The sequence below is a fragment of the Atta colombica genome, unplaced genomic scaffold, assembly GCF_001594045.1.
Source record: "Atta colombica isolate Treedump-2 unplaced genomic scaffold, Acol1.0 scaffold120, whole genome shotgun sequence".
Taxonomy (NCBI): Eukaryota; Metazoa; Arthropoda; class Insecta; order Hymenoptera; family Formicidae; genus Atta; species Atta colombica.
In genome coordinates, this window is record NW_017259207.1 from 208,581 (window position 1) to 233,535 (window position 24,955).

Below are 24,955 nucleotides of genomic sequence, written 5' to 3' on the forward strand. Positions count from 1 at the left end.
TTTTTTCATGTACAATAAAACGTATCTTGCTACAGACATACAGGGTGTTCTAAAATTGATGATAAATATTTTAAAGACAAATTCTTTATATCTAACATTTAAGACTGATAAGTCTAATATGAAAATGTCAAGGCTATGTTATGATAGCAAAGTTATGATAGTTTTCAAATGAGAAGAATTTAAAAATTATGAATGACAGGGCTAGAATTTCACGGATATATAAGATATAAAAATGATGTTTTTCCAAACTTGTACCTTTGACAATAACAAAATTTAGCTCTTTTATACTGATTATCTTGCCATTCCTAAGCGCACGAAATTCTAGCTCTGTCATTTGTAATTTTTGAACTCCTTCTACATAAAAACTATTATAGCAATTTCGTATTAGACTTATTGTTTTAAATTGTTACAAAAGCTTATCTTTCAAATATTTATCGTCAGTTTTTGGATACCCAAATACGTAACATATAGTAGAAGTGTGTATGTAACAATTGTTTTTGCTCTGTAAAAATTGAGGAAATTGAATTTATTCTGTACAGCCCCAATACGATTCGTATACCGAATAGTTTTATAGCACTAGCTACTTCTAACGTTGTGACTCTATATGCCCTGGGTATGACATAAAGTTCCATGGATTGCTCGTTACGCATTCAAATCATTTCCGCGAAATCGGTTATCGTCGGCGGAAAATACAGTCGACTCGGTATGTTCTCATACTACGACTACAATGTTCATTCCGTTTATCGACATAAGATCGCCTCGAGCATTGATTACGAGCGACGTTTGCTCATAATATCTGACGTCATTTAAGACAGTCGACGGGAAATAGCGCACCATCTCTGATAGGGTATAAACCATAACCAGCGAACGAATTGTGAGTTGTCAGCCACTCGCTTATTTCGATCCGCGAAGATAAATAAATTAAACATCGTGTCTCTCAGTTCTTGGCAATCTCACGTTTCTCTATCTATACGATTGAAGAATCGATTATTGCGCAATCAATAGCTTCGTTCAGCAGAAAAAGCAGCTTTGCAACTGTTGTAAGATTCTTTAATATGGTTCGTTTATACATTTAGAGGAACTAAGGCATCAATCATATTAAAGACTCTTACAACCTCTCTTATAATAGTTGCAAAGCTGCTTTTTCTGCTGAATGCAGTCAATGATACAAATATTCTTTGGAACGCTGCTTTTCTTTTTCAGATAGAAAAATATCCTGTGCTCCGATCGTAACGATAGATGTATTAAGAGATAATAAGCACTTGCAATCGCAATTGCGTCACTGACGACGATTACCACCTTGACTTATTGATTCCAGTGAAATTAAAAATAAAAGAAAAATAAGAGGAAGGAGATCGTCGTGAGGAACTATTAGGTGGCAATCTCCAGGATATTTTCACGATGTTTTCCTGTGTAATTAGACGCGGCGGAGCGGAGAGCAAACAAACCGAGTACCTGCGAGACAGAACTCGATATTGTCACGATGAGATGTCCGCCGAGTCAGCGAATCGTATCTCGCTTCCCGGCTTCGCTCACTATCGCTCATATGAAGAAAGAAAGAGAGAGAGAGAGAGAGAGAGAGAGAGATGTATTAGGAATTACACGTATACCCTGTCTAAACTCTCGAAAGTTCCACGAGCGAGCGAGCGAGCACGCATATATGTAATTTCGCCGCGCCGACCGGTTGTCGATCAAGCGCTTTCGTAAGAAACACCTGCGAGTCATTATCCCTCGCCTACCTTGGCTTTCCCCCGGCGATTCGATTTGCACGCGTGTAAAAAGAAAAATCGCTCGCATACTCCGCTCGCCGCTCTAAGTGATAATTGATGGATTGTCGCTGTATTCCAGAATTCTAGAGATTACGGTAGATTTTTGAAGATTTTGGCAGTGCCATTATCTGACGAGTGAAAGAGTTTTCTCCAGTCTTTTTTTTTTATGATACTAGGATATCAGCTCGCAAAAGTTGGACCGCGAATTCGTAGGAAAGTAGCATGTCGCGTTCTTAGAATATATATTTATATTCTAAAGAATGCAGACGTGAATTTATTCTATATATATATATAATACACACACACACACACACACACACACGCGCGCGCGCGCACGCACGCACGCACGCACATACCAACATGATATGGATTTAAAATCCATAATGTTAAATCTATTGTATCTTCTATTGTATATTCTATTGATGTTTATATCAATACTAACGAGGTGAGAATTACATAAATCCTGAGTAGTGTTAAATTCACACTCATATTTTTTAGAGTGAATATAGTAGAAGTGCCATGACTGGTAGCTGTAGCACGCAAAGATAAATCCAACATTCAGCATAAAGTTTTCATATTGATTTATATAACATTCTTATTGATTCATACAGTCTTATACTAGTTACATTATGCTTATGCATTTTGTGTGCTATACCCCTAATTATTGCTGTCTCTACATCTGTTCTTGTCTATTTAGGTATTATATTTTTTTCACTGCGATGTGTCGATTGTCTACAGGTCTTTAACAGTTTTGAAGTTTTAATATTACAAATGTATGTAGCGCGTAAAGTTAGACAAATATACATTGTTATCTACGGAACAAACGCTACATAGATTTAAAACAGACAAGGACAAATGTTGGAAACATTTTTACTATGTTTTTCAAATCGATGGCACTTTTATGATGTAAGAATACCAGATGTAACACTTTTGTTGATGCGCAGATGATTCAAAGTAATGACGACATTTGTAATCAATTAAAAATTGATCTCAAATTTTAGAAGTCAATATAAAAATCATTAGAAATTTTAAATTTGCCTAATTTTAATTAGACAAATTTAAAATTTATATTGACTTCTAAAATTGATTACAAAAATGTTAACATTCTGCAACCAGTATTCTACTTAATTATTTTGATAGTCTCACAAAATTATTTTCAGATTTGTATGTACAGATAAATTTTTAAATACTTTAACAAAATCGTTCTTTCTGTTTAGGATTAACATTGTACGTAAATGATGGCTAAATATAATTTGGAGCCAGTTTCTAATTAGTTAAATTTAAAATTAAAAATTAAAAATCATTAGAAATTTAAAATTTGCCTGGTTAGGTAATCATTTCTAATAATGACTTTAATTTTTAATTTAACTAACCAGAAACTGGCCCCAAATTATATTCAGTCATATTTATGTGCAATTAATCCTAAACAGAAAGAACAATTTTGTTGATTTAAAAATTTAACTGTAGATACAATGAAAATAATTTCGTGAGACTATCAAAATAATTAAGTAGGATATTTAAATTGATTGTAGAAAGTTAAAACTTTTGCAGCATTGCACATCATGCTTAGAATTTCTACGTAAACGTTATTTTGATGGACCAACAAAAATTATTTTCAGATCTGTATCTATAAATAAATTTTTTTTAGATACTTCAATAAAATCATCCTTTCCATGTAGTATTTCTAGAGTATATATATATAATATTTTACACCTTCAGTATATATATTTTAAAATTGCATCGCGTTTCACACTTGTGAAAATCAGTGAGATTTTCGGTGCCCGGTCGCGGAAGTGGGCGGTGCATGACGTAATTATGAAGATGCGACAAATTTTGCGAATTTTGCATAGCCTGCGATTCATGTAATTTGATCATTCTGTTGGCATTTTTCTATCAGAAGGAAGAAGAAGGGGATTTGATACCAAGTAACATTCTGAACGAGTCTCGAAGTGATAGATATCATAAATCGATTCTGGACATCGACTTTAATCAGCGTAACGATGTTCGCAATTTGTCGTTTCCCCCTGGTAAACTCGCCTCGGTAAAGATTGGAAATAGCGACAGAAATACGCTTCTTGTAGTTTACGCCAGATATTTTAACGCCTCGACACATCGTCGACAAAGTATATCCTCAAATAGACCGCCCTATGTTTGCCACGCTGTTCGCTTGCGGATGACGAATTGCGTCTTTGCGCAACACTAGTCGCGCGAATCGAGTAGGAGATAAACTCTTATAAGCGGAATGTAGAAATTAAATAAAAATATCTTCTTCTGGACTAAAATAACTCGTTGCCTAACGACGTTCGTTCTCTATATTGGCTGCGTTTAGCAGAGGAAGCAGTTTTGCAATTGTTGCAAAATTCTTTAATATGGTTGGTCTTGCCTTTATAGGTTTTTATTGAATCTACACTGTTAGATATCAAAAGAGCAATAGTAATCTAATCCCTTGAGTTAAATAATATTATGCTATTTTTAATTTTTACACGGAAAAAAAAAATAGCTGCTGTAACTAAAAACTACATGTGATAATTAAATGATAAGTATATCTATAGGATATTAATGATATGTATCAAAAAAATATGGACAGTTAAAATATAAATATCATAGCTAATGTTTTAGCTGTGATATCTACATTATAGCAACAACAGCAAACTATTTCGTCGTTATAGTTTATCAATTTATAGTTACTGTAATGTTTATAATACAGTAGCAAATAAATGAGCAATTCTGATGAATTCGGAATATTCGCGATAAAATAAAGTGACGGCAATTTGTTCGACGAGATTAAAAATTTAATAAATATAAAAATAAAGCTTTCGTAATTCCGGCGATAACTTCTCGCATGAAAGCTTAAAGCTATTCTTCTTTACATTTACCTTTCACTATCACTACTTTGTGTTTCAGTGGTTTATTGCGACTATACCGCCTCGGGAAGGTCACTACAGTTCCTCGAAGATTACATCGCCAAGGAGGTGCTACCATGTTTGGGCGACACTCGAGCATCCACATCCATCTGCAGTCTACAGTCCTCTCTTTTTAGGTAAGCGATAATGGACTCGAGAAGTCCTCGTCCTTCAGAAGAATAACTTTGCGAAGAGCTGCTTTAATTGGAATTGTATGTACGAATTATACATGAAAAAAACAGTTTCGTTAAAGTATCTAAAAATTTACACATAAATCTGAAAATAATTTTGTTGAATCAAAATTATTATGTAGAACGCTCAAACTGGTTGCTAAAAAACTTTTTGCAACGTCGCTCATTATGCTCGAGTTTCCTATATTTTGATAACCCAACAAAATTATTTTTAGAGTTGCATTTACACAAATTTTTAGATACTTTAGCAAAATTATTTTATCTGTGTACGAGAAGTCAAGAAGAAATGTTCATTTTATTCTAATTTATTATGATGAGAATTTAATTTATTTATGAATCCTATGTCATTTTTCTCCTTTTTTTTATTGTAATATTTTTATGCCATAAATGAAACTTTTCATTCTTCTATTTAACTTTTAATTCATGCTCCGTGTAGGCTTCACTTTATAATATTGATCGTAATTATTATTTCATTAACGTAATCTGATTTCCCTCTTTCGAATTCACATCGATTGCTCGTGAAAGGATCTCATTCTGGCGAATAATAAAACGTTCTCTCGTTCACTCTCATCCGTTCACTCGTTCACTTATTCAAGTTATAAATTAATCATATTCATATTTCATTTCAATGTAACTGGGTCACTGCGGTATTGTCGATATACGAATTTTCGCGTGTTCTCGTATTAATTTTTGTATGCAAATAGCGTTAGGTGTGGTGTTCATGTTTTGACTTGTTTGAGACGAGAAACATTCGCTCCTCTCGCCGACGCGTTTGCTATTAAATCGAGTTATCGTCTGTCGTGATTTCTAATCCGACATTCCACGTCCGATAAGCAATGAGTCGCGACAGCGAGTCTGCTCGCGTCTGTCGTTTTGCTCGCGTCATATTATTTCAAAAGATATCTGCTGGAAACTTTCTCGGTCGCAACATAAATTTAATCGGCGTCGCGATTAAAAAAAATCGCTTAATGATGAAGTACCCATCGTCTAAAAGTTATCATCAGTGTTATCGCCGATGACGACTTTCGAAGGGAAACGTAAACCGGATCGCTTTTAAATCTTGCCTGATTAGGGTCTAGTTTCTACAACTTATAGTTAACGCTTAATCGAAATTCAACTTATTCCTCATTTCTTTCCTCATTTCTTTCAATTATGGAAATATGAAGAAATTCATAATTGGAATTGGAAAAAGATGAGAAATAAATTAACTTAAAAAAAATTTTTTTTATAATAATTAGAAGCATTTTTGAAGTCTTTTGCAGTGAAAAAATGATTTCACTTTATGTCCGGATGGATCGATTCACTTGCGGTAGCACGAAGAAAAACATGGACTAAATCGCTTTAAATCTAACTCAATCGAGTGATAGTGATGAGGGATGCACGAAACGGTCTCAATTCCTCTGTTTGGTTCCTCTGATGTTCCAGATCAATATCCATCTCTTTTTCTTTGGAAATCGTGATGCTTATTCAATGGTTCTCGAAAAGACCGTGATAATGATAACGATGGTCTCATCATTGCGACGAATGACACATTCAAGAGCCGTGTATACACAATATGCAATAAATTACTGTGACCCGCAATTTTAATCTCTCTCTGTCTCACGAGATTGCTGATGTTGTTTATCTCCATTAGGGGACAGCAGCATCGTTTGAGACGTATATCGCTTTCATTTCATAATTTATTATGCAGCTTGTATATAGCGGAGCGTGACATTCAATCGCAACCCAGAATTCATTTATATTTATGCTGCCAACCAAAAGTTTGAGAGACTACATATAAAATTTTAGAAAATTCCGGTTATACTACTTAAAAGTTCGATGCCTTGTTCAATATTTTTTTAATTTGAAAGCAAATAAAGATTATATTTACAATTGTGACATTATTTGATTTCAAGAAATTAAGTTACAATCATAGTTTTTTTTTCCAAAATTGAGCTATTAAATTATTTTAAAAGATGGAAAAGTTGTTCAGAAAAAATAAATAAACTTGTAGTTAAATTATCCAGATTAATAAAAAACAATTAAACATAAGAGTTATTATTTTGATGAAAAAAGTATTTAATATTTTTTATTGCTTTTCTGGTAAAAAATTTGTAAAAAATATTGTTTGTCAAATTTTTGAACATTTTATTGTCTATTTTAACATAAAACAATGAATCAAATAATAAAAACATGTTAAATTATAAGTTAGATTTGATTTTATATAATAGATATTTTTTGAAATGGTCTATTTCAATTAATTTAAAAGAAAATTGATCAGTCACATAAAATCTTTTTTTTAAAACTGAATTGGGTTATTTTAGAAGATGAAAAAGTCTTAAAAGAATTAATAAACTAAATAATTGTAATTAGATTACCTAAAAAGTGATTAAATATAAGAGTGATTAATGAAGAAATTATTTAATTAATGAAGAAAATATAACAAATATTTTCTATAAAACTTTCGAATATTTTATATTATTTTTTATTTTATTATAAAAGAATAATAAACAAAGTAAAAACATCTTAAATTATAATATATAAATTTGTTTTTATTTCACATAGACAATTTTCAATTAATAATTTCAAATCTTTGACCTGCGTATATTCTTGTCTTAAATATTAATATTATATACATTTCCTTGTAAATTTCCCGTATTAAATAAAAAGAAATATCAATTGGATAAACGTTTCATGTTGTACAACGAATGTAGGTACTTAAATTAACAATTGAGGAATTAACATAATTAACTTTCTTGAGTGACGCGCTGTCGCAATGCTGTTCGAGTCTTCGTTAATTATGATTAACGTATGCTGCGAAATCGATGGACACTGTACAAACTGTATGGTATGCATCGTTCTCTTCGATCTGTCTCTTGTCTCACAACACGTCATACACTGCTAAATCCATATTGACTCTGTGTCAGTCGGCCGAGTCAAACGAACTTACACGTGTCGCAGTTACTCATGAATACTCAGAGGTGTCCAATACATAGCTTTATTATCATGAATCAGCGCGGCGGTCGCGTTATTCATGTCTAACTTGTAAGTCTCAAGTCTCAAGATTATCTCGTTGTCAACACTTTCTTCCAAGAAGAAGAATTCTATTTCTAAACCCTTCAACTATGCTATCAGGAACTATTACGAATGTAAATAGAACTTGCGGTGCGAAAAGATGAATGCCAACTTCCCACACGCAAATAAGATCACGCCAACGGACTCTTGGCTGATGTTCATGTGATTAATTCTTATATTTAAGACTGTCTGAGTGCAATCTTAAGATGTCATGAAACCATCAAAGAGCTACATTTTAATATCTTAAGACTTAATCTCTTCAGACCTGATTTTATTGCAACCATTAAAATTTTTTTTTAAATTCAATTCATGCACACTAATAAATAATTCATATTAAACAATTTATTTTGTTTAATTTTGATTATTTTTTTGACATTTCATACATTATTATATACATCAGATTTCAGATGATGTCGATAAATTGAAATAATTTTAACAGACAATGTCTTGATGTACATTACAATATACGCAGAGTCTGAAAGAGTTAAGACAATCTTAAAATAAGAACTGACTATTAATACTGGCCTTTATCGCCAATTTCACGAAGGTCAGTTCCATACATTTGCGTTTGTTTATTGTTGCAGGTATGAGGCCAGAGACATCGTCAGACACGCGGTCGGGGCTAGCGAGCAGGATGCAGTCCTGTTCACCGGTCAAGGCACCGCTGCTGCCCTTCGCACACTTTTACGGCATCTCGATCTCTCCAAGTCTACCGTAGTCTTCGTAGGTCCGTTCGAGCATCATGCCAATCTGAGGCCTTGGCGCGAGCTCGATGTCAAGGTAAGCGGACGGCAGATAAATTTGCGTGGAAAAGTCGTGCTTGATTCGAGCGCCGGATAAGCATGGATGGGCAGTAAAATGCAGCGACGGCGAAGTAGATCGTTAAAGCGGGCCGTGATGGCCGTAGGAGATGCGTGAAGAGATTCGTACGCAACAAACACGTAGCTAGCCTGAATTTTGGCAGCGTGCCGAATATCGTTTTGCGCGAGCGGCCATTCCACTTACTCGTCGCGACCCTGATATGCGTCGTTTCTTCTTCTATTATCTAACATCTTTCAAAGGTCGAACAATTTAATCGTTAATTAATCTTTAGTACGATTAAATCATTTGTGTCCATTTTTCCTTTAAAATACTAAGATTAATTTAAACTAATAAGAGCATTTTGCCAAATAATAGTCTCTACTTTCAAATTTTTAGAATAGAATCTTACTTTAAAAAGAAATTTAGTTATTTTAGAAAATGGATGAGATTCTATCATAAAAAAAATAAATAATTTTATAACTAAATCACCGAGATTAAACAAAAATGATTAAACATGGAAGTGGCTACTTTTACGAAGAGAGTATTTTGTAAAAATTATTTTCTATAAACATTTTCTTTTAAATATTTTATATTATTTTTTATTTTATTATAAAACAATTAACAAAGTTAATAAACATACTTTAAATCAACCATTCCCATCTTAAAAAAGAATGGTATAATTTTCAATTTTTAAAAAGATAAGCTTTCACTCTTCAGAATGAGATTTACTCTAAACGTTTTAGAGAATATTTTTTTTTATTTTTTTATAATGCATAACTTTATACAAATACTCTCTAAAGATGTTGAAATATATATATATATAAGAATTACTTAATAATTTTTGTGAATATAAGTTATAAAGTGATAAAAATTAACCTGATACAGTTCATTGTGTGTATAATATACCGGAAAATCATTGTGCGTCCAAAGATTAATTAATTCGTTAGCTTGTAAAATATAAATATTTATGTATCTATAAATTTTTTTATTTTATAACAAATACGTATCTTCAAATATAACACAAGCAGTTGACTTCAAAGAATCTGTTTCTAATAAATTTCGTAGAGGCCTTGAGACGTTTCGTATAAATATTTTCAAGGCGCACTATAATTCACAAAAATGACCCTCAATCTAGAATAGTCGGGGATTGACGCTTGATTGTTCACAGTCATCTGATTGCAGACACGATCATCGTCGAGCGGCGAGTCCTTTGATTTGAGAGCAATTAAACTGTCTTTACAGATAGTACGAGTTTCCGAGACCCGGGAGGGCTTCTTGGATCTGAATGATCTCGAACGGGGTCTCGCAAGAATGCGGAGCGAGGGCGTTGCGCAAATGATCGGATGCTTCAACGCTGCTAGTTGTATAACAGGGGTTTTGGCAGATGACGTCGCGACGACCCTCCTGCTGCATCAATATGGCGCACTTAGCGTGTGGGATTACACCACCGCAGGTAATGATCTATCAAAGCATAAAATCAGTTGCTAACCAATCCAATCGGTCATGATCGATTACCATAGCATGTAATTTTCAAGCTACACGGAAAGAACGGTATTGCTGATATATTTAAAAATTTAATTAAATATAGATCTGGAAATATAATTTTATTTGGACTATTAAATTATATATACACATAATTATATGTACACACAAAAAAATACATACTGTACATAAGTAAATGATTATTTGTTTCAAATAATTTAAAAGTTCATATATCCGCAAATTTGTTATAAGTTCATTAAGCATTAAATTTATTTAAAATGTATTCTGAATTCTAGTAAGTTTAATATTTCAGTCAAGATTATTAAATTAAAACAAATTCGATTTGCTTATTATATAAAGTCACTTTTTCAATCAATTTTGTAACATTTTTCAAAAGAAAATAAATTTTATTTTTATTTTGAATATATAATGAGTTTTTCTAGAATTTTTAATAAGTATAGCTTAAGATTATTATTATGAAAATATTCTTTGTTAAAGACTCAAATTCTCTTAGTAATAGAATAATATTTTTCTGGGTGTAGGATGTTCAAACTGATTGCTGAAATGTTAAAATTTTTTGCAGCATTATTCATTATATTTGAGTTTTTTACATAATTATTTTAATAGTTTAACAAAATTATTTTTAGATCTGCATCTATCTAAATTTTTAGATATTTCAGTAAAATTATTATTTCCGTACAAAATTAATAAAAAAACGAGCTGTTAATTAACCTTTCACGCGCATAAGGTGTCTAAAACGATCAGAATGCTATTTATACACATTATTATATTTAGCGTAAATTGTTTCACAATTAAAAAAATTTTTTCTACATTTATCTTTATCTAAAGTATATATAAAATATTATCTTTATTTAATTGTAAATTATTAGAAAATTATGAAAATTGAGATATAATGTATCAGAAACGTCAATAATTACGTTAAAAGAAATCACGTGAATAATGTTGAGTTAATCCACAGCTATATAAAAACTTTATTAATTTAATACACTCATTATTTATACCAAAATTGGTTATAATATACACTCTAATTTTTCTACATTGCACTCATTCTGAAGATTTGCGGTTACTGGCTTTGATATGTGTTACGCGAATGTTCCATCTTGTGTGATGCATGTAAAATAAATATTTTCGTAACAAAGATAATTTAAATATTATTGATGTTATAATACTTCTCTCTAAAATCCTTTACATAAGCGCTCGAACGTTATGTAATGGACAGATGATAAGCGATTCAGTATCGGGGATAGAAGACACGACGCTACGATGTTATCAATGTTGTTTTTTCAGCTCCGTACGTTTCGATTGATATGAATCCGCATCTACCCGGAGTCGAAGAGACCGCGGTACACAAGGACGCAATTATCTTCGCGGGTCACAAATTTATTGGCGGCGTGCAATCGCCCGGTATATTGGTGACCAAACGATGGCTTCTGCGGGAGGACGTTGAGCCGGAGGACATGAGGGACTCCCATTACTATCACCGTGATCCTGAATTGCGAGGCGAGAGCGGAACCGCTGGTGTAGTCGAGAGCATCCGATGTGGATTGGCGGTCCAACTGAAGGAGAACGTCACGCCGAGGGCGATCGTCGCGCGGCAAGACAAGATCTCTCGGTGAGCGCACTTCTTTTCAAGGCGGAGAAATCACGCTTCGATTATATGACGATTAAAGATCCCATAACAGAATCTGGCCATTTTGTCAAAATCTTATAGATAGAGAAAGATATATGTACTCTTTAAATTCTTTGAAGTGGAATCTCACTTTGAAAGATAAAAATTGAGTCAGTCTTGAAAAAGAATAGCTCAATTTTCAATCTTTAAAAGTGAAAATTCAAAATGACACTCTAAAAATTTTAGAGAGTACATACTGCCTCTCTGTATACATATATCTTAATTTATTATAATTCACACTGCCTTACTATGTAATCTTAATTAAGATTATAGTAAGTTAGATATTACAATACAACAGAATTAAGATTAAATAGTAAAACAAAGTGCAAAAGGACTGTCTATACAATAGAGATAGTAAGATAGTAAACTATAAGAAATCGATTATCACAGAATGTTAGGAGAACATAATTGATTATGATCGATCAATTTTTTATTCACAATTTACTATCTTTACTATAGATAACCCTTAAATTATGAGATAGTATATGTAGGAAAATAGTATACGTACCTTTCTTTGTCATAAGATTAACAAAATCGCTCGTAAAACTGTTATAGAGTCTTTAATTATATTCGAAACAGCGATCGCGTTGTACGACTCGTAAAGCGACTCTTAGACGCTCAACATTATTGTACAATTACTTTAGACAATATTTAACGTAAACAGTTTAAAACAAACAGTCTGGAAGTTCAATATACTGTCTGGATAATCAATAATAATAAATTATGTAATATTAATCGTTTATAGGGGCCGCTTTAGAATTGTATAAGGCATCTTTCTCACGTCTTTTCTTACCATCCAGGAAACAAATATGATCATTTTGAATAATTTCTTATCGTGAATGCTTTTCTATTTTTCTATTTACGCTGATTCATAGAAAGCGTTAGAGAGCTATTTGGGACTTTTTTTTATCAGCGGATCATTTTCTTTCGGATTAACTTTGTACAAATTCATTTATGATTACAATATGATTACGAGTACAATTTCACCGATCGTATTACGCACGTAATTGAGATGAGATCGCTGATACATAGATCCGTTGCAATAGTTCAACACGATACTAATGATTATCGCTTTCTCTTCAGGCAAGTCTTGGCCCACGTGCGCACGATTCCAGAATTGATTCTACTCGGCAATTCCTCGCACAACGTGAAACGATTACCCATCTTTTCGTTTATGGTGCGCCATCCTCGCGGCACGTTCCTTCACCATAACTTTGTCTGCGCTGTCCTGAATGACGTCTTTGGTATCCAGGCACGAGGAGGATGCGCGTGCACGGGTCGTTATGCCCATCATCTAATGGGGATCGACCGTGAACTCGCCAAGAAATATGAAAGCATTCTCTTGGAAAGGTATATAATTCTTTTATTACATTTAAATCACAGGGCTGGAACTATTTCGATAAAGTTTATATTTATCGCGAAATATATTATAAATATATTCGACATCGCGCGAGATGATTAGAATAATTTTTATTTAAAGAGTTGTTTTGAATTTGTTGCTGTATAAAATAATTCTAAATTAAATGTCGATATTTCAGAAAATAAATCTCAAGAGCTCAAAAAAAAAAGAAAAAATATCTTATATATAAGAATATAAATCGTTTAAATCTTATCTTTCAAATGATAATATATAATTGATTAAAAGAAATGCTCAAATCGCCTCCGATATATTTCTATCTATATTCTACATTGATTAAATTATAAAAAATATAATAAAATCATAAGATAAAAAATGCTATTCATAGAATGATCCAATATATTTAATATATTTAAATAATTATTATTATCTCATATGTCTTCAATTTAATTAATTTTAAATAAAAAGAGAAAATATTCGTTAAACAAAATTTCTTCATTTGATATTGATTGTATCTTACACTATTTCTATTATCATAAATAATGTAAATGGGAAAAAAACTGATTTTATTCAAATTATAATATCTTTTAATTACTTCATCGCTTCGCATAAAATAATATTGTCATCCGTTCGAAAGATTACGTACATCGCACAAATCGGTAGAGCAGAAAGTAGTTGCCTATTAAACTCAGCGCGGTATAATTTCGCATAATAAACACATGCCTAGAAATAGACGGTACGTCAGCTTTCAGTCCCAACTTGACGTAGGATTCTATTTTCATAAAAGTGCAATACATGCAGATTGTATATAATTTATTTCATTTCAGACAACAGAATGGCGTCGAGGAGACCATCGCGGAGAGTCTCAGACCGGGTTTTGCTAGACTGTCCTTTCCTTACTTTATGAACGAGACGGAAATTGCCTTTGTACTGGAAGCTCTTAAGATGGTAGCCACTGAAGGCTGGAAGCTGTTGCCACAGTACGTACTGAATCCTGATACTGGTGAATGGCGACATCACACCAACAGCGTTTTCAAGGAACGTAAGTGGTTAGGTTCAATCAGATATACGGACGGAAGAATGAATGCCACGGAGAGACGAGCTTCCGGCGCCGGCATCTTCCCACAGAACTACGGTGACTGCCTGCAGACTGCCCGAAACATCTTCAATCGTGCTCGTAAAATGGCACAGCGATATCCGTTGCAGATTGATAAAAGTTTCAACTTTATGTGCGAGCGTATGGAAGCATTGCGCTGGTTCATACTACCAAGCGAGGCACAGGATCTACTTTTGGGTAACTCGCAGAACGTCAAACAGGACGTGCCATTCAATCCCTTGCTGGCCTGGAACAAGTACAATACGAACACCGTCATCACCAGTCACGATAGTCTAGTAAACTGCCTGACGCTGACGAATGGCATGAGACGACTGAATAGCGACATTCCGCGTACAGGCAATGCACCCATCTCGACAACCTCACCGAGGCATCGAAGCCTACCGGCGTTAAGCACGGTTCAAAGAACTTTGATGGCGACCTCGACAGAACTAAACCAACCATCCTCATCAAGTAACAGCGAGGAGGAGAGTCCAAATCAAAATGAACAGTTCTCTGGACACCGATCACCCGCCACATGTCCAAATTCACCAATGCCAGTTAGATTCATGGTAGGCGAGGCCGTCACTACTTCGGTCCTGGGATCTACATCTCGTACGACCGTTCGAACAACGAAAGAACAGAGGGAACTAATGGAGGCGACTAATGCCGGGCGAGCGAGATGCAATTCTCTGGGTAGCACCACTGATGGATGTAACATACAGGGAAATCGCACTGGTGCCGCAACGGCGTCCTCGCCGATCCCGCCACTTCCACTGAGCCCGCAAACTCTGACCAGCTTGGGCCTGAGCACGTCGAACGGTTCATCGAAACAGAGACGTCTTCACTGCAGCTGCAGTAGTCAAACGGAGTTAAACTCTTTAGAATTGGATTCTGCCGCCAGTCCGAGTCACTCGATCTCTTCCCTGAACTATAATCATAATCCGGCATCGCCGCCGTCTTCATACTCGTCTACCAGCGATTATACTGAGAGGTTGATAGGTGGTGGCAGATCTTCGCCTATTTCAATGAATATGGGTCAGGATGATCTGAGCGCATATGTGAAAGAAATGACCAAGGAATTAGCGACTGAAATCAAATCGGAGATCCGCGAAGTGATTTCCAAAGTAGATGACGCTTTGTCGGAAACAAATACATCTGAGAATACGCCACAGCATCACTCCCGGGCTCAGAGTATAGTTAATCAAACATGCGTGGAGGATAAACAGTCGAGACATGACTCGTTCACGGCTAGCGACATCGCCGAGTACTTAATGGAATTCTCGAAGGAAATGGCGAGCGAAGTGAAATCTGAAATAAGGTAATTTATTATTAGTAATAATACAATATTATAGACTAAAGTATGATACTAATATAAAGTATTGTACGTAAAGTATTGATACAATACGATCATTAAAATACAATAATTTTTAATAGAATTAATGATATCATTTTTAAAGTTGTCACATTTATGTGGATTTTTTTTCAACAGATGCATGGTGAATGCCGTTGACGGACTTCATAGGTATTCGCCCGATGCATCTACTTCAGACGTTTCTTCGAACGGATGTGGTTCGCCCGATCGTGGAAGAATCGTGCTTCCCTCATCGGCATCTCCGCGTCTTTCAAGCTCTAGAAAAAGTGGACCGCTCGAGATCACCAGCAAAGTTGGCGAGTTGTCACAACAAGAGAGTAAAATGTCCAGCGAATGCTCCTCGGACGAGACGGTAATTTATGTGATGAAGCCATCCGAAACCGAGCAAATAGTGCGCACTCGTTCGAAGACTGAGGATGAGGAGGTGGAGAATGACGTAGATGACTATGTGGATGATGATTCACAGGAGGGACGTGGCGGTCTCGACATCGGCGACACTCGGAAGGTTTTGCCAAAGATTTATTCAGCCGTGAATTCGGTCAGCTCCCAGGACAGCGGTATAAATATGTCCTTTCAAGAGAGCGACAAATCGATAGACTCGTTGGATCTGAAACGAAGTAGCAGCGCCGAATCCAACTCCGCTCATAGTCACGGACGAAAACCCAGAACATCATCAATGATGAGTCTGTCGACTAAGTGCGGTGGTAAACAGCAAGCGCGTCAAAACGATAATCTTTCGGAAGATGAGGAATGCACAGGCGATCTGCGAGAGGAGGAGGGCGATGGTCAAGAGAATAATTTTGATGACAACGAGTCCAGACTTGAATTCCCACGAACTCAATGGCACTGCCCGCCGAAGAACATGTGGAAACCTTCGGTGGAAGCTATGCAAGAATTCGATATGATTCGGGACAATGACAAGGTCTTAGTCTGTCTGTCAGCGATCGGCAAAGATTCGCTTTCTCTTCTACATACTCTACATCAGTACAGATTTTATGTTAGATCGAAAGGAATCGATTTTGAGATCGGTGCGGCCACAATTGACACTGGTGGCTCCGATCCCATGGAATTAATGAGTTATCTGAAGACTCTGGAGATTCCCTATTTTTATGAGGAACAGGTGACGGACTCAAACAGCGTTAACGTCGATAATCCATTGGACGCTAGCATTGCCAGCGGGACTTGCAGTTTCTGCGACAAATCGGTCAGGACACAATTATACTCTTTGGCGAAACGGAACGGATATAACGTACTAGCGCTCGGTCAACATTTAGATGATCTCACGGAAAGCTTTCTTATCTCAGTACTTCACGGTGGTGTATTGAAAACTATGAAAGCACACTACTACATACGTCGGGAGGATCTCAGGGTTATTAGACCATTTATCTACGTGCGAGAGAAGGCATTGAAGCAATTCACGGAGAGCAAGAAGCTGCCTATCTCGCGAGATTCGCAAACTCTGTCTGAGGTAAAATCTATCAAAGATCGTAGAATTTTTTTCAAAGTTGACTGTTAAGCTACATCTACTTTGCTCTACTTTTATTATTAAGAAATTAATTCTCTTATTTGTTTGTAAGATACATTCTTATCGATTTTTTTCTTATCTTATATGTTACAGAAACAAAATAGAAGGAAGGAGCTGATGCTCCAACAGGAACGCGCATATCCGCGTCTACACTGGTCCGTGCGCACAGCTCTACGGCCCTTGATAACTGCTCACGGACAAATTACTACCTTCGATTTGGCCTGTAGCGGCACCGGCGGCAATAGTCCAAGTGGCAGCACCAGCAGTAGCATAAGCAGTTGTAGCAGCAATAGCGGCGGCAACAATACCAATAGTCAGCAGAAACGACACCGACGGATCAAGACGAATCCCTCAGCGAACACTGCTTCGTCCCAACAAACTGACGAGAATGATGAGACCGATGAGGAGCCCGTACTTTGAGGAGGACCCATCGCGAGATGGGATCCCGATTGTCCTGCGGTCCCATCTTCGCGTCTTCGTCGCCGGCATCCAATGTCGACATTCGCTCTCGTTAGACGAAGACGATTGCGCTTTGCAGCTGTAGGCACCGCTGCCAGGGCAAACGATAAGAAATCTGTCGAGAACAGCAACTGAGCGACAATTGCGAGTGGCATTTAAACGCAGAAGACTTTGCGAGGGAGATTCCTCAAGAATTACTCGTGTCTCTGAATGTTACTCGCCAGTGTATCCATCGCTCATCGCCAGATCTTAACGATATATTCTGGTGTGGATGATCTTGAAAAATATCCATATAATATCATTGCAGTGAATAATTGTCGACTATTTGATGAAAACTAACGTGACTATTATTGAATTGTCGTGACGATCTTGAATATACTGTTGCTTTCTGCTCGATGGACGTTTTTCAAGGAGAATAGGTGCGATCGGCAAAATGCTATTTACTTTAAGGAACAACGTAAGTCCTCTGAGCTTACGACGGAATGTTTGATTGTGAATAATTAGGCGTATTGGCAGCTAACTGCGTGATTGTTTTACGCCAAGATGCAAAATTGATAATTGATAATTGATCGACGAATTGATACAGGACAGAATGGTGCATTGCGCCATTATATTACGTCGATTGTGGATTATATCATCGGTAAATGGACCGTTGCCGATGCGCGTATACGATTAAGGGACGCGATACGCTTAAGAGACGCGATAAGCGATAGCTGCTTAAACACTGACACAGGCATTATGTGTTACGTATCTTAGAGAAGAAGTCATGCAGCGAGGAGAACGGAAAGTGCAGTTTCACGAGCAAGCCAAAAACTTCGCGAAGAAGGCTCGAGTCGCGCGAATATACCTTTTTTTATACATATACAATTATACTTTTTATTTGATATACTGCCTTTGGCATCTAATACTTATGATCACTGAATCGCGATCAAGAAATTTTTAAGCAATCAAGTCTATCTTGATTGAGGCCTTTTCTATGCGTTTTTGACTTCCCCGGCAATACGACTTGACAACAGGCCCATTTTTTGCGGTCAAATAAATGTGTCTTTTAGATGGTCTGTTGGGAACGTCATCTCGGGCGGATTGAAATGACGGCACGATTTATCGTTACGTTATTCATTGTATCGGTTAAATTAAACCGATTAAAAGTATGGTCAAATGTTTCGTTTTGAGAGGACCATATTGAGAGGTAAAGGCTGCAATGAACTCTTACCTGCATGAACTTCTACTTAAGAGAAAGGGAGGCACCCACACGACGCATAAAGAATTAACGCTTCTCGCGGATAGAGCGTATCAAGACGGATTTGTGTGAGACTGTTTAAATATTCCCAAGCAACACATACAGATCCATTAAGACGTCTGAGAAGTGACTAGGCACGTTTGAGATATAGTAAACGTTGTGTTTTCCGCGTTAATGGGATAAGTGCGAGAGAGGCTTGTAATAAAACATTAATTTAAGGATTTGTTGGAAGAAACAAGTTTCGTTTCCATCTGACAAATATTTAAATGGCGATCTCCGATATTTCAGGCTACAAAACGTACATTCTCTCCTCTTAACTGGCATTGTCACAGTGCTATCGCACAGCGATATAATAAAGCTATGCTCTTTTTCACCGTAATTTTGTTTATGCTGCACGATCTGTTTTGTGATTGATAAGTTTAGTTTCGATACAAGAAGAATTAACGTCAGGTAATGAACGAGATAAAAATTGCAGATAAGAATCCGATCACATCGCCAGTTTATTTAAGTAGATAATAATAATGATAGAATCATTGTGTGACGGGATCAATGAAAAAAATTAAATAAAAATTCTTCTAGTAGAATAAAAATGTCAAATTTTTGGTATAAAAGATTAAATTGTATTTTATCACCTCGAAGATGTATAAATTTATCTCTGATCTTTTGTCTGAAGATAACGAAGATTTGAGTCTGATAGTCTAGTACTCAATTAATCCTAGAATCCTTTTCTATTATAATTATGCTTATCAAAGATAGGCACAACAATTAAATCAAATTAATCATCGATTTACCGTGACTTTGATCATGCAACGAAATACATAATATTGTACAGACAGGATTCTGGTAAGAATTATTTTAGATTAAGATAGAATTGTAATAAAAAGTTGATAAAGACGAAGGATAGATAATGTTACGGTGGAAAAAGGAGATGCACGCAATTGGATCATAAACGCCAGTTGATGAGAGATAGTCCGCCAGATGACATAAGGGAACTTACAAAAAAGAGGACAGTCTGAGAAAAACTAATATCAAAATTTGCGAAGAGAAAATATGTAAGCCAATAGGCTCCGATTGCTATGTCGATTACAATACTTGTAGCAGCAGCAATCTTATGTTGTTCACTTATTCTCTCATGTTTGGCTGTTGTACGCTCGCTAATCGTTAGTACTGTAAGTAACATTTAAGACTTGTACGTAGATCGCATGTGAAACAACGTACGCAACGTAGACGATGATCATTATAAAATATTTACGTACCATCGTACTGATTTTTTTAAAGTGTTCGTTCGTTCGTTCATTCGTTCATCGTTGAATCGAGGATGCGAAAGGCGAAATTAACAACCAAATGCGACAAGCGAGATGGAAATTTTGATCTACACGAATCTTTGCGAATAGATATTCTCATATTTTCTGAGAGTTACGAATGGGACATTGTTACTGTAAAGATATGTAAGTTTATTTATCGCTAATAAAAATGAACGTTGAAGAAAAAAATGGAGAAATATATGAAGAAGACAAAAAAGTTTCATTCTTTCTAATTAATAATTTTTAGTAAATAATGTCACAAATAAAACTGCGAGAATTTCAATTTAGAGGAATAAAGGATCTATCGGCAACTCGGTCAAACTAATCGATAAATTGAACATGCAGTAAAGCAAGAATAGAGAACGGAAATCTTGAAAGACGTGTCATATTAATTAATTGTTAAAGAGTAACAGTAAATTTAATTCTCTAAAGTCAATTTCTCAAATAATATTTTGTTATTTTAATTTCCAAATATAATATCAAAATGTATTATTTTAATATAAAATATAGTTAAAAATACAATTGCACATCTAATCAATCTAATTTCTAGTTGAATTATTTAGTTTTATTAAAATAAACAGTGTTCGGATTGATTTTTTATCTCAAGATTTAGAGAGTGAAACACCCTCTCGAAAAATGTGGATTTTATCGTTTTTAGCAAATATCTTTGATATTAAAAAAAAAGTAAATATACCATTATATAGAGCATAAAACTTTCGTATTAAACATTTTTTTATATATCGCATACTTTCGAAGATCTTTGCTAAAAACGATAAAATCCATATTTTTTGAGGAAATGTTTCACCCTCTAAACCTTGAGATGATAAAAAAATATGGGTCTAGTATTTTTTTATACAATATATCCAAACCCTATCAAAATCGATGAGGGATGGCTCCGACGATTCTCTTGTTAATGATACATAAATAATAAACTAAATTTGAGTTATAATAAATTTAATACACTTCTTAAGTTAAATTGTTTGTTTATTGTATCAGTTAAATTAATGACATATAGAATAGAAACTGCAGTAGCAACCTATAAAATAACTTAAATTGAATATAATTTAATATTATAAACTTTAAACAGTAATGAATGTAATATTTCAGAATCAACATACTGTCCATAAAAATAGAGAATTTCAATACATATGGTACATATGATGGTTAAAGATTAAAGGTTCACGAGATTTAACAATAAAATTCATTTATAAATTTCTCGATAACCTTTAATTTTTAGATAACAATATATTGTGAAAAGAGATTTTAGAGGGATAAGAAATCTATCAGCAACTTAATAAAACAAATCGAAAAATCAGCAATTGATAGAGTTGAGCACACGGTTGAACAGGAATAGAAATTAGAGAAATCCTAAAAGACATTTGATGTTAATGGACAAAAAGAAAAAAATAATGAAATATCTAAAAATACAGCAAGCTATATAAGTCTAAAAATAATTTTGTTAGACTATTAAAATAATTAAATATGATATTAGAGGAAATTAGCATGAACAAAAAATTTTGATATTTTAGCGTCCCACATAATTAATTTGATAGATAAAATTATTTTTACACTTCTATCTAGTTAAATTTTTTAATATTTCAGCAAAACCGTGTTTTTTATGTATAGGATATTAGAAGAACAAGGAATTAAATAAACGTCAAAGTTATATATTTTTTAGCGATTTATTAAATCCTTTAAAATATTTGAAACAGCGTGCGGCTTTGTTATTGGCGTAACAGTGATATAGTCGTTTAAGGTACGTAATACGAGGAGGGCAAAGCGAGCGAAGATCGATGTAAAGTCCGCCCGCCGGTCGCCGGATTAATTTCAGGCGAAAGGAATCGTGGCAGATCCATCGATTCGGCATAATCGCGGATCGTCGGGATTGAGCGAGCGACATTAGCGATCCTTCGGTCTTTCTTTTCCCTTCCCGCTCGCTCGCTCGGCGATTGCGCCATCGTGACGCATGCATGATCAGCGCGATCCGCGGAGAAGTTGCGATGCGTCCGTTTCTCTTAAGATTAACTTTAAATAGAATGTAACGTTATCTAGTTTATTAGACGAGATTAAAATCGAGGAAAAAAGTCCACATACGAGACGGAATTCAATTACGGTCTAATCGATCTTACATCTTAAAGTTTGCCCAGTGCGGCATCGAGAGATTCGGAAGAGAGTATTAGTCGGTACATATAGAAGCCACATCTGCCTCGGATATCAAGTGCGAAATGAATTAGATTTGTTTCTCAATCAATGAGAATTATTTATTATATTTCTCAATCAGTTTATCATTTCTCGCACTTGTTGCTCATTCCTTACGGAAATTTAATACTGGAATTAATTACTTACACTGATTAATTATTGAAAAAAACTAAATTTCAATAAATATTTGTTTAAATAGTTCTAAGTAAATATTTATTAAATATAAACATATATTTATTTAATACAAAAATCATTAATTAGATTTAACTTATCATTTTTTTATTGAGTAAATATTTATTTATTAAAAATATTTGCTTAGTACTATTCAAAGAAATATGTATTAAGATTTGATAATTTTTTCAGTGTATTTTAGGTATTAAAAGTACTGGACAACAATGCTTTTAATACTTAAAATAAATAATTTTCAATATTAAATTGACCAATATTAAATTGAATTTCTGCAAGGAGTCTTTAGGAATAGAAATTGAAATCTCCATGTTTTCCGCATTGCGTGGTATGTCGCGGTATCGTCGAAGAGACAGGGGCTTCACTTTCCGAATAATTTTCGTTTTCCGAGATAAAAGTCATATAGTCGACTGCTGATGATTTATCCAGCGTTTTTGCGAATTTATGGCTCATCGCCAGAAACCCTTATCACTCTATCCGGTGCGGTGAAATTTCGCCAAGCTCATTACCAAACTGCCTTATATTTATCTTATGTAATTATCTCAATTTTCTGATTATCGCTATCTTCTTAAGCGTGCCAACGAAAGAATCGTTCCTCGTAATCTTGTGTTTTATTTTTGCGTATTTATTTGATTTATACTGCTAGAAAATTTTTATTTCATCAAGGTAACTGGAATTTTTTTTTATTTTTAAGGAAACCAATCTTTTTCCAAACAAAATTTTCAATCTACGTAAAACTATTTGAGTTGAAATCATTGAATTCGTATAGAGGGTTACAGGTATAATTTTTGGAATTAGATATGATTCAAAACATTCACATATTGCGAGTTCATCAGCGGACGACTGGTGACTGTTAATTAAATCAAGTGTCACACGAGCCATCGAGTCATGAAACTCGTAATTTATTGAAAATCCCCCGATCGACAGGGTTTCCGTTCGCGTATGACGTATGTGTTTAGTATACATCGAAAATTCGTGCTGTACCCGCGATGATTACGCAGGTAACGATAGCTCAGTGCAGATTTTTTATTTTTTAAGTTTTTTTTCTTTGTAATCTATATTCACAATGCGCTTAGCGAGACCTTCGCATTCCAGCATTAAAATTTGATTCGAAATCTGAGAATAAGGATGAGAATTATGAAACGTAAACGGAATTTACGAAGTCGAACTTGAGTCTCGTTCCGTTTGTCAATCGCATATTCGTATGGATTGCGAAACACGAGAGAAGGAATATTTCGCGAAAGCGAGATTGCACATCGCTTTTGCCCGTATGTCTTATCTAACAGAGAGGTGAGAATAAACGTGATTTTAGAAGAGCGGAGATTGCAGATCCTCGTCATCATCCTCTTCATCTTCGTCGATTCCCGGCTCGCCGAGAGCATGAACGAATTCTGAAATCACAAATAAAAAGGAATTAAGAATATTTTTGTTACGTAATATCAACTAAACGTATCAACCAAAAAAATCAACTAAAAAAAACTAATTAATTAAAAATTTTGGTTGTAAATACATTCTGAAATCAGCTGCAAGAAAACAAAATTATTTGATTTTTGATTTTTTTATCCAATTACCATATTGCAATATTTTAGGTAAATAATTTTTATTTTAAACAAGTAAATAGATCGAAGTAAACTTTTGTATAAATATTTGTAAGAGTTTTATTAAAAAAAATTGATTTAATTTTTATTATTTTATGTTACTTCATTATAAAATTTGCAAGTAAGTACTACAAAAACCGATTTTACGTAAAAATTAAAATAAAATAATCAAAAACTTTCAATAAAGCTTTAATAGAAACCGACATAGGATGAACGTGTGTAGAACTTATATTAATAGAAAATTTAGATGTTTCAATCCTTGATTTAGGTTCTTTTTCGGTATAAAGAAGTGTTACACATTAATAAATTATCAATTTCGCTGTAATCAAACTAAACAATTAAAACTATCATATTAAATAAATAATGGTGTCAAATAAGAAATATCGTAATATTAAAGTTTATGAATAAAAATTATCAAACGTTTCAGTACTCGGCAGAATAAAATTTAAATTATAAATCGGAATTAATTACAATTAAAAATATAATATCGATAAGAGAATCAAATAAGAAAGCGCGCCAAGGAGCGCCCGCAAGCACAATATGTACGTAACAAGATGATGAACTTATAAAAAATTAAATAATGCTTTTCTACAGTTTGAGATTTCCTTTTTATACAGAAGCTATACATTTCGCAAATTATCTTCAGATATTAATAATACATATAATTATATTCAGATCCGTTATTAAAATGCGTTTCGTGAACACTGCAGTTCACGTTCTCAGAACGAG

At 34.4% G+C, this 24,955-nt stretch overlaps 2 protein-coding genes across 2 annotated transcripts in view; one reads left to right on the forward strand and one right to left on the reverse strand.

Moving 5' to 3' along the window:
- The window catches only part of LOC108694583, an 87,312-nt gene extending 67,833 nt beyond the window's left edge, over positions 1 to 19,479 (forward strand). Inside the window, exons 2-9 of the mRNA XM_018204161.1 lie at positions 4,674 to 4,809; positions 8,502 to 8,697; positions 9,961 to 10,171; positions 11,509 to 11,833; positions 12,974 to 13,240; positions 14,075 to 15,661; positions 15,833 to 17,183; positions 17,334 to 19,479. Coding sequence (XP_018059650.1) covers positions 4,674 to 4,809; positions 8,502 to 8,697; positions 9,961 to 10,171; positions 11,509 to 11,833; positions 12,974 to 13,240; positions 14,075 to 15,661; positions 15,833 to 17,183; positions 17,334 to 17,660 — 4,400 coding nt within the window. The 3' untranslated portion in view covers positions 17,661 to 19,479. The remainder of the gene's footprint in view (positions 1 to 4,673; positions 4,810 to 8,501; positions 8,698 to 9,960; positions 10,172 to 11,508; positions 11,834 to 12,973; positions 13,241 to 14,074; positions 15,662 to 15,832; positions 17,184 to 17,333) is intronic.
- Positions 19,480 to 23,904: 4,425 nt separating this feature from the next.
- The window catches only part of LOC108694584 (calmodulin-like), a 100,682-nt gene continuing 99,631 nt past the window's right edge, over positions 23,905 to 24,955 (reverse strand). Inside the window, exon 7 of the mRNA XM_018204162.1 lies at positions 23,905 to 24,019. Within this exon, the coding sequence (XP_018059651.1) occupies positions 23,937 to 24,019 (83 nt within the window). The 3' untranslated portion in view covers positions 23,905 to 23,936. The remainder of the gene's footprint in view (positions 24,020 to 24,955) is intronic.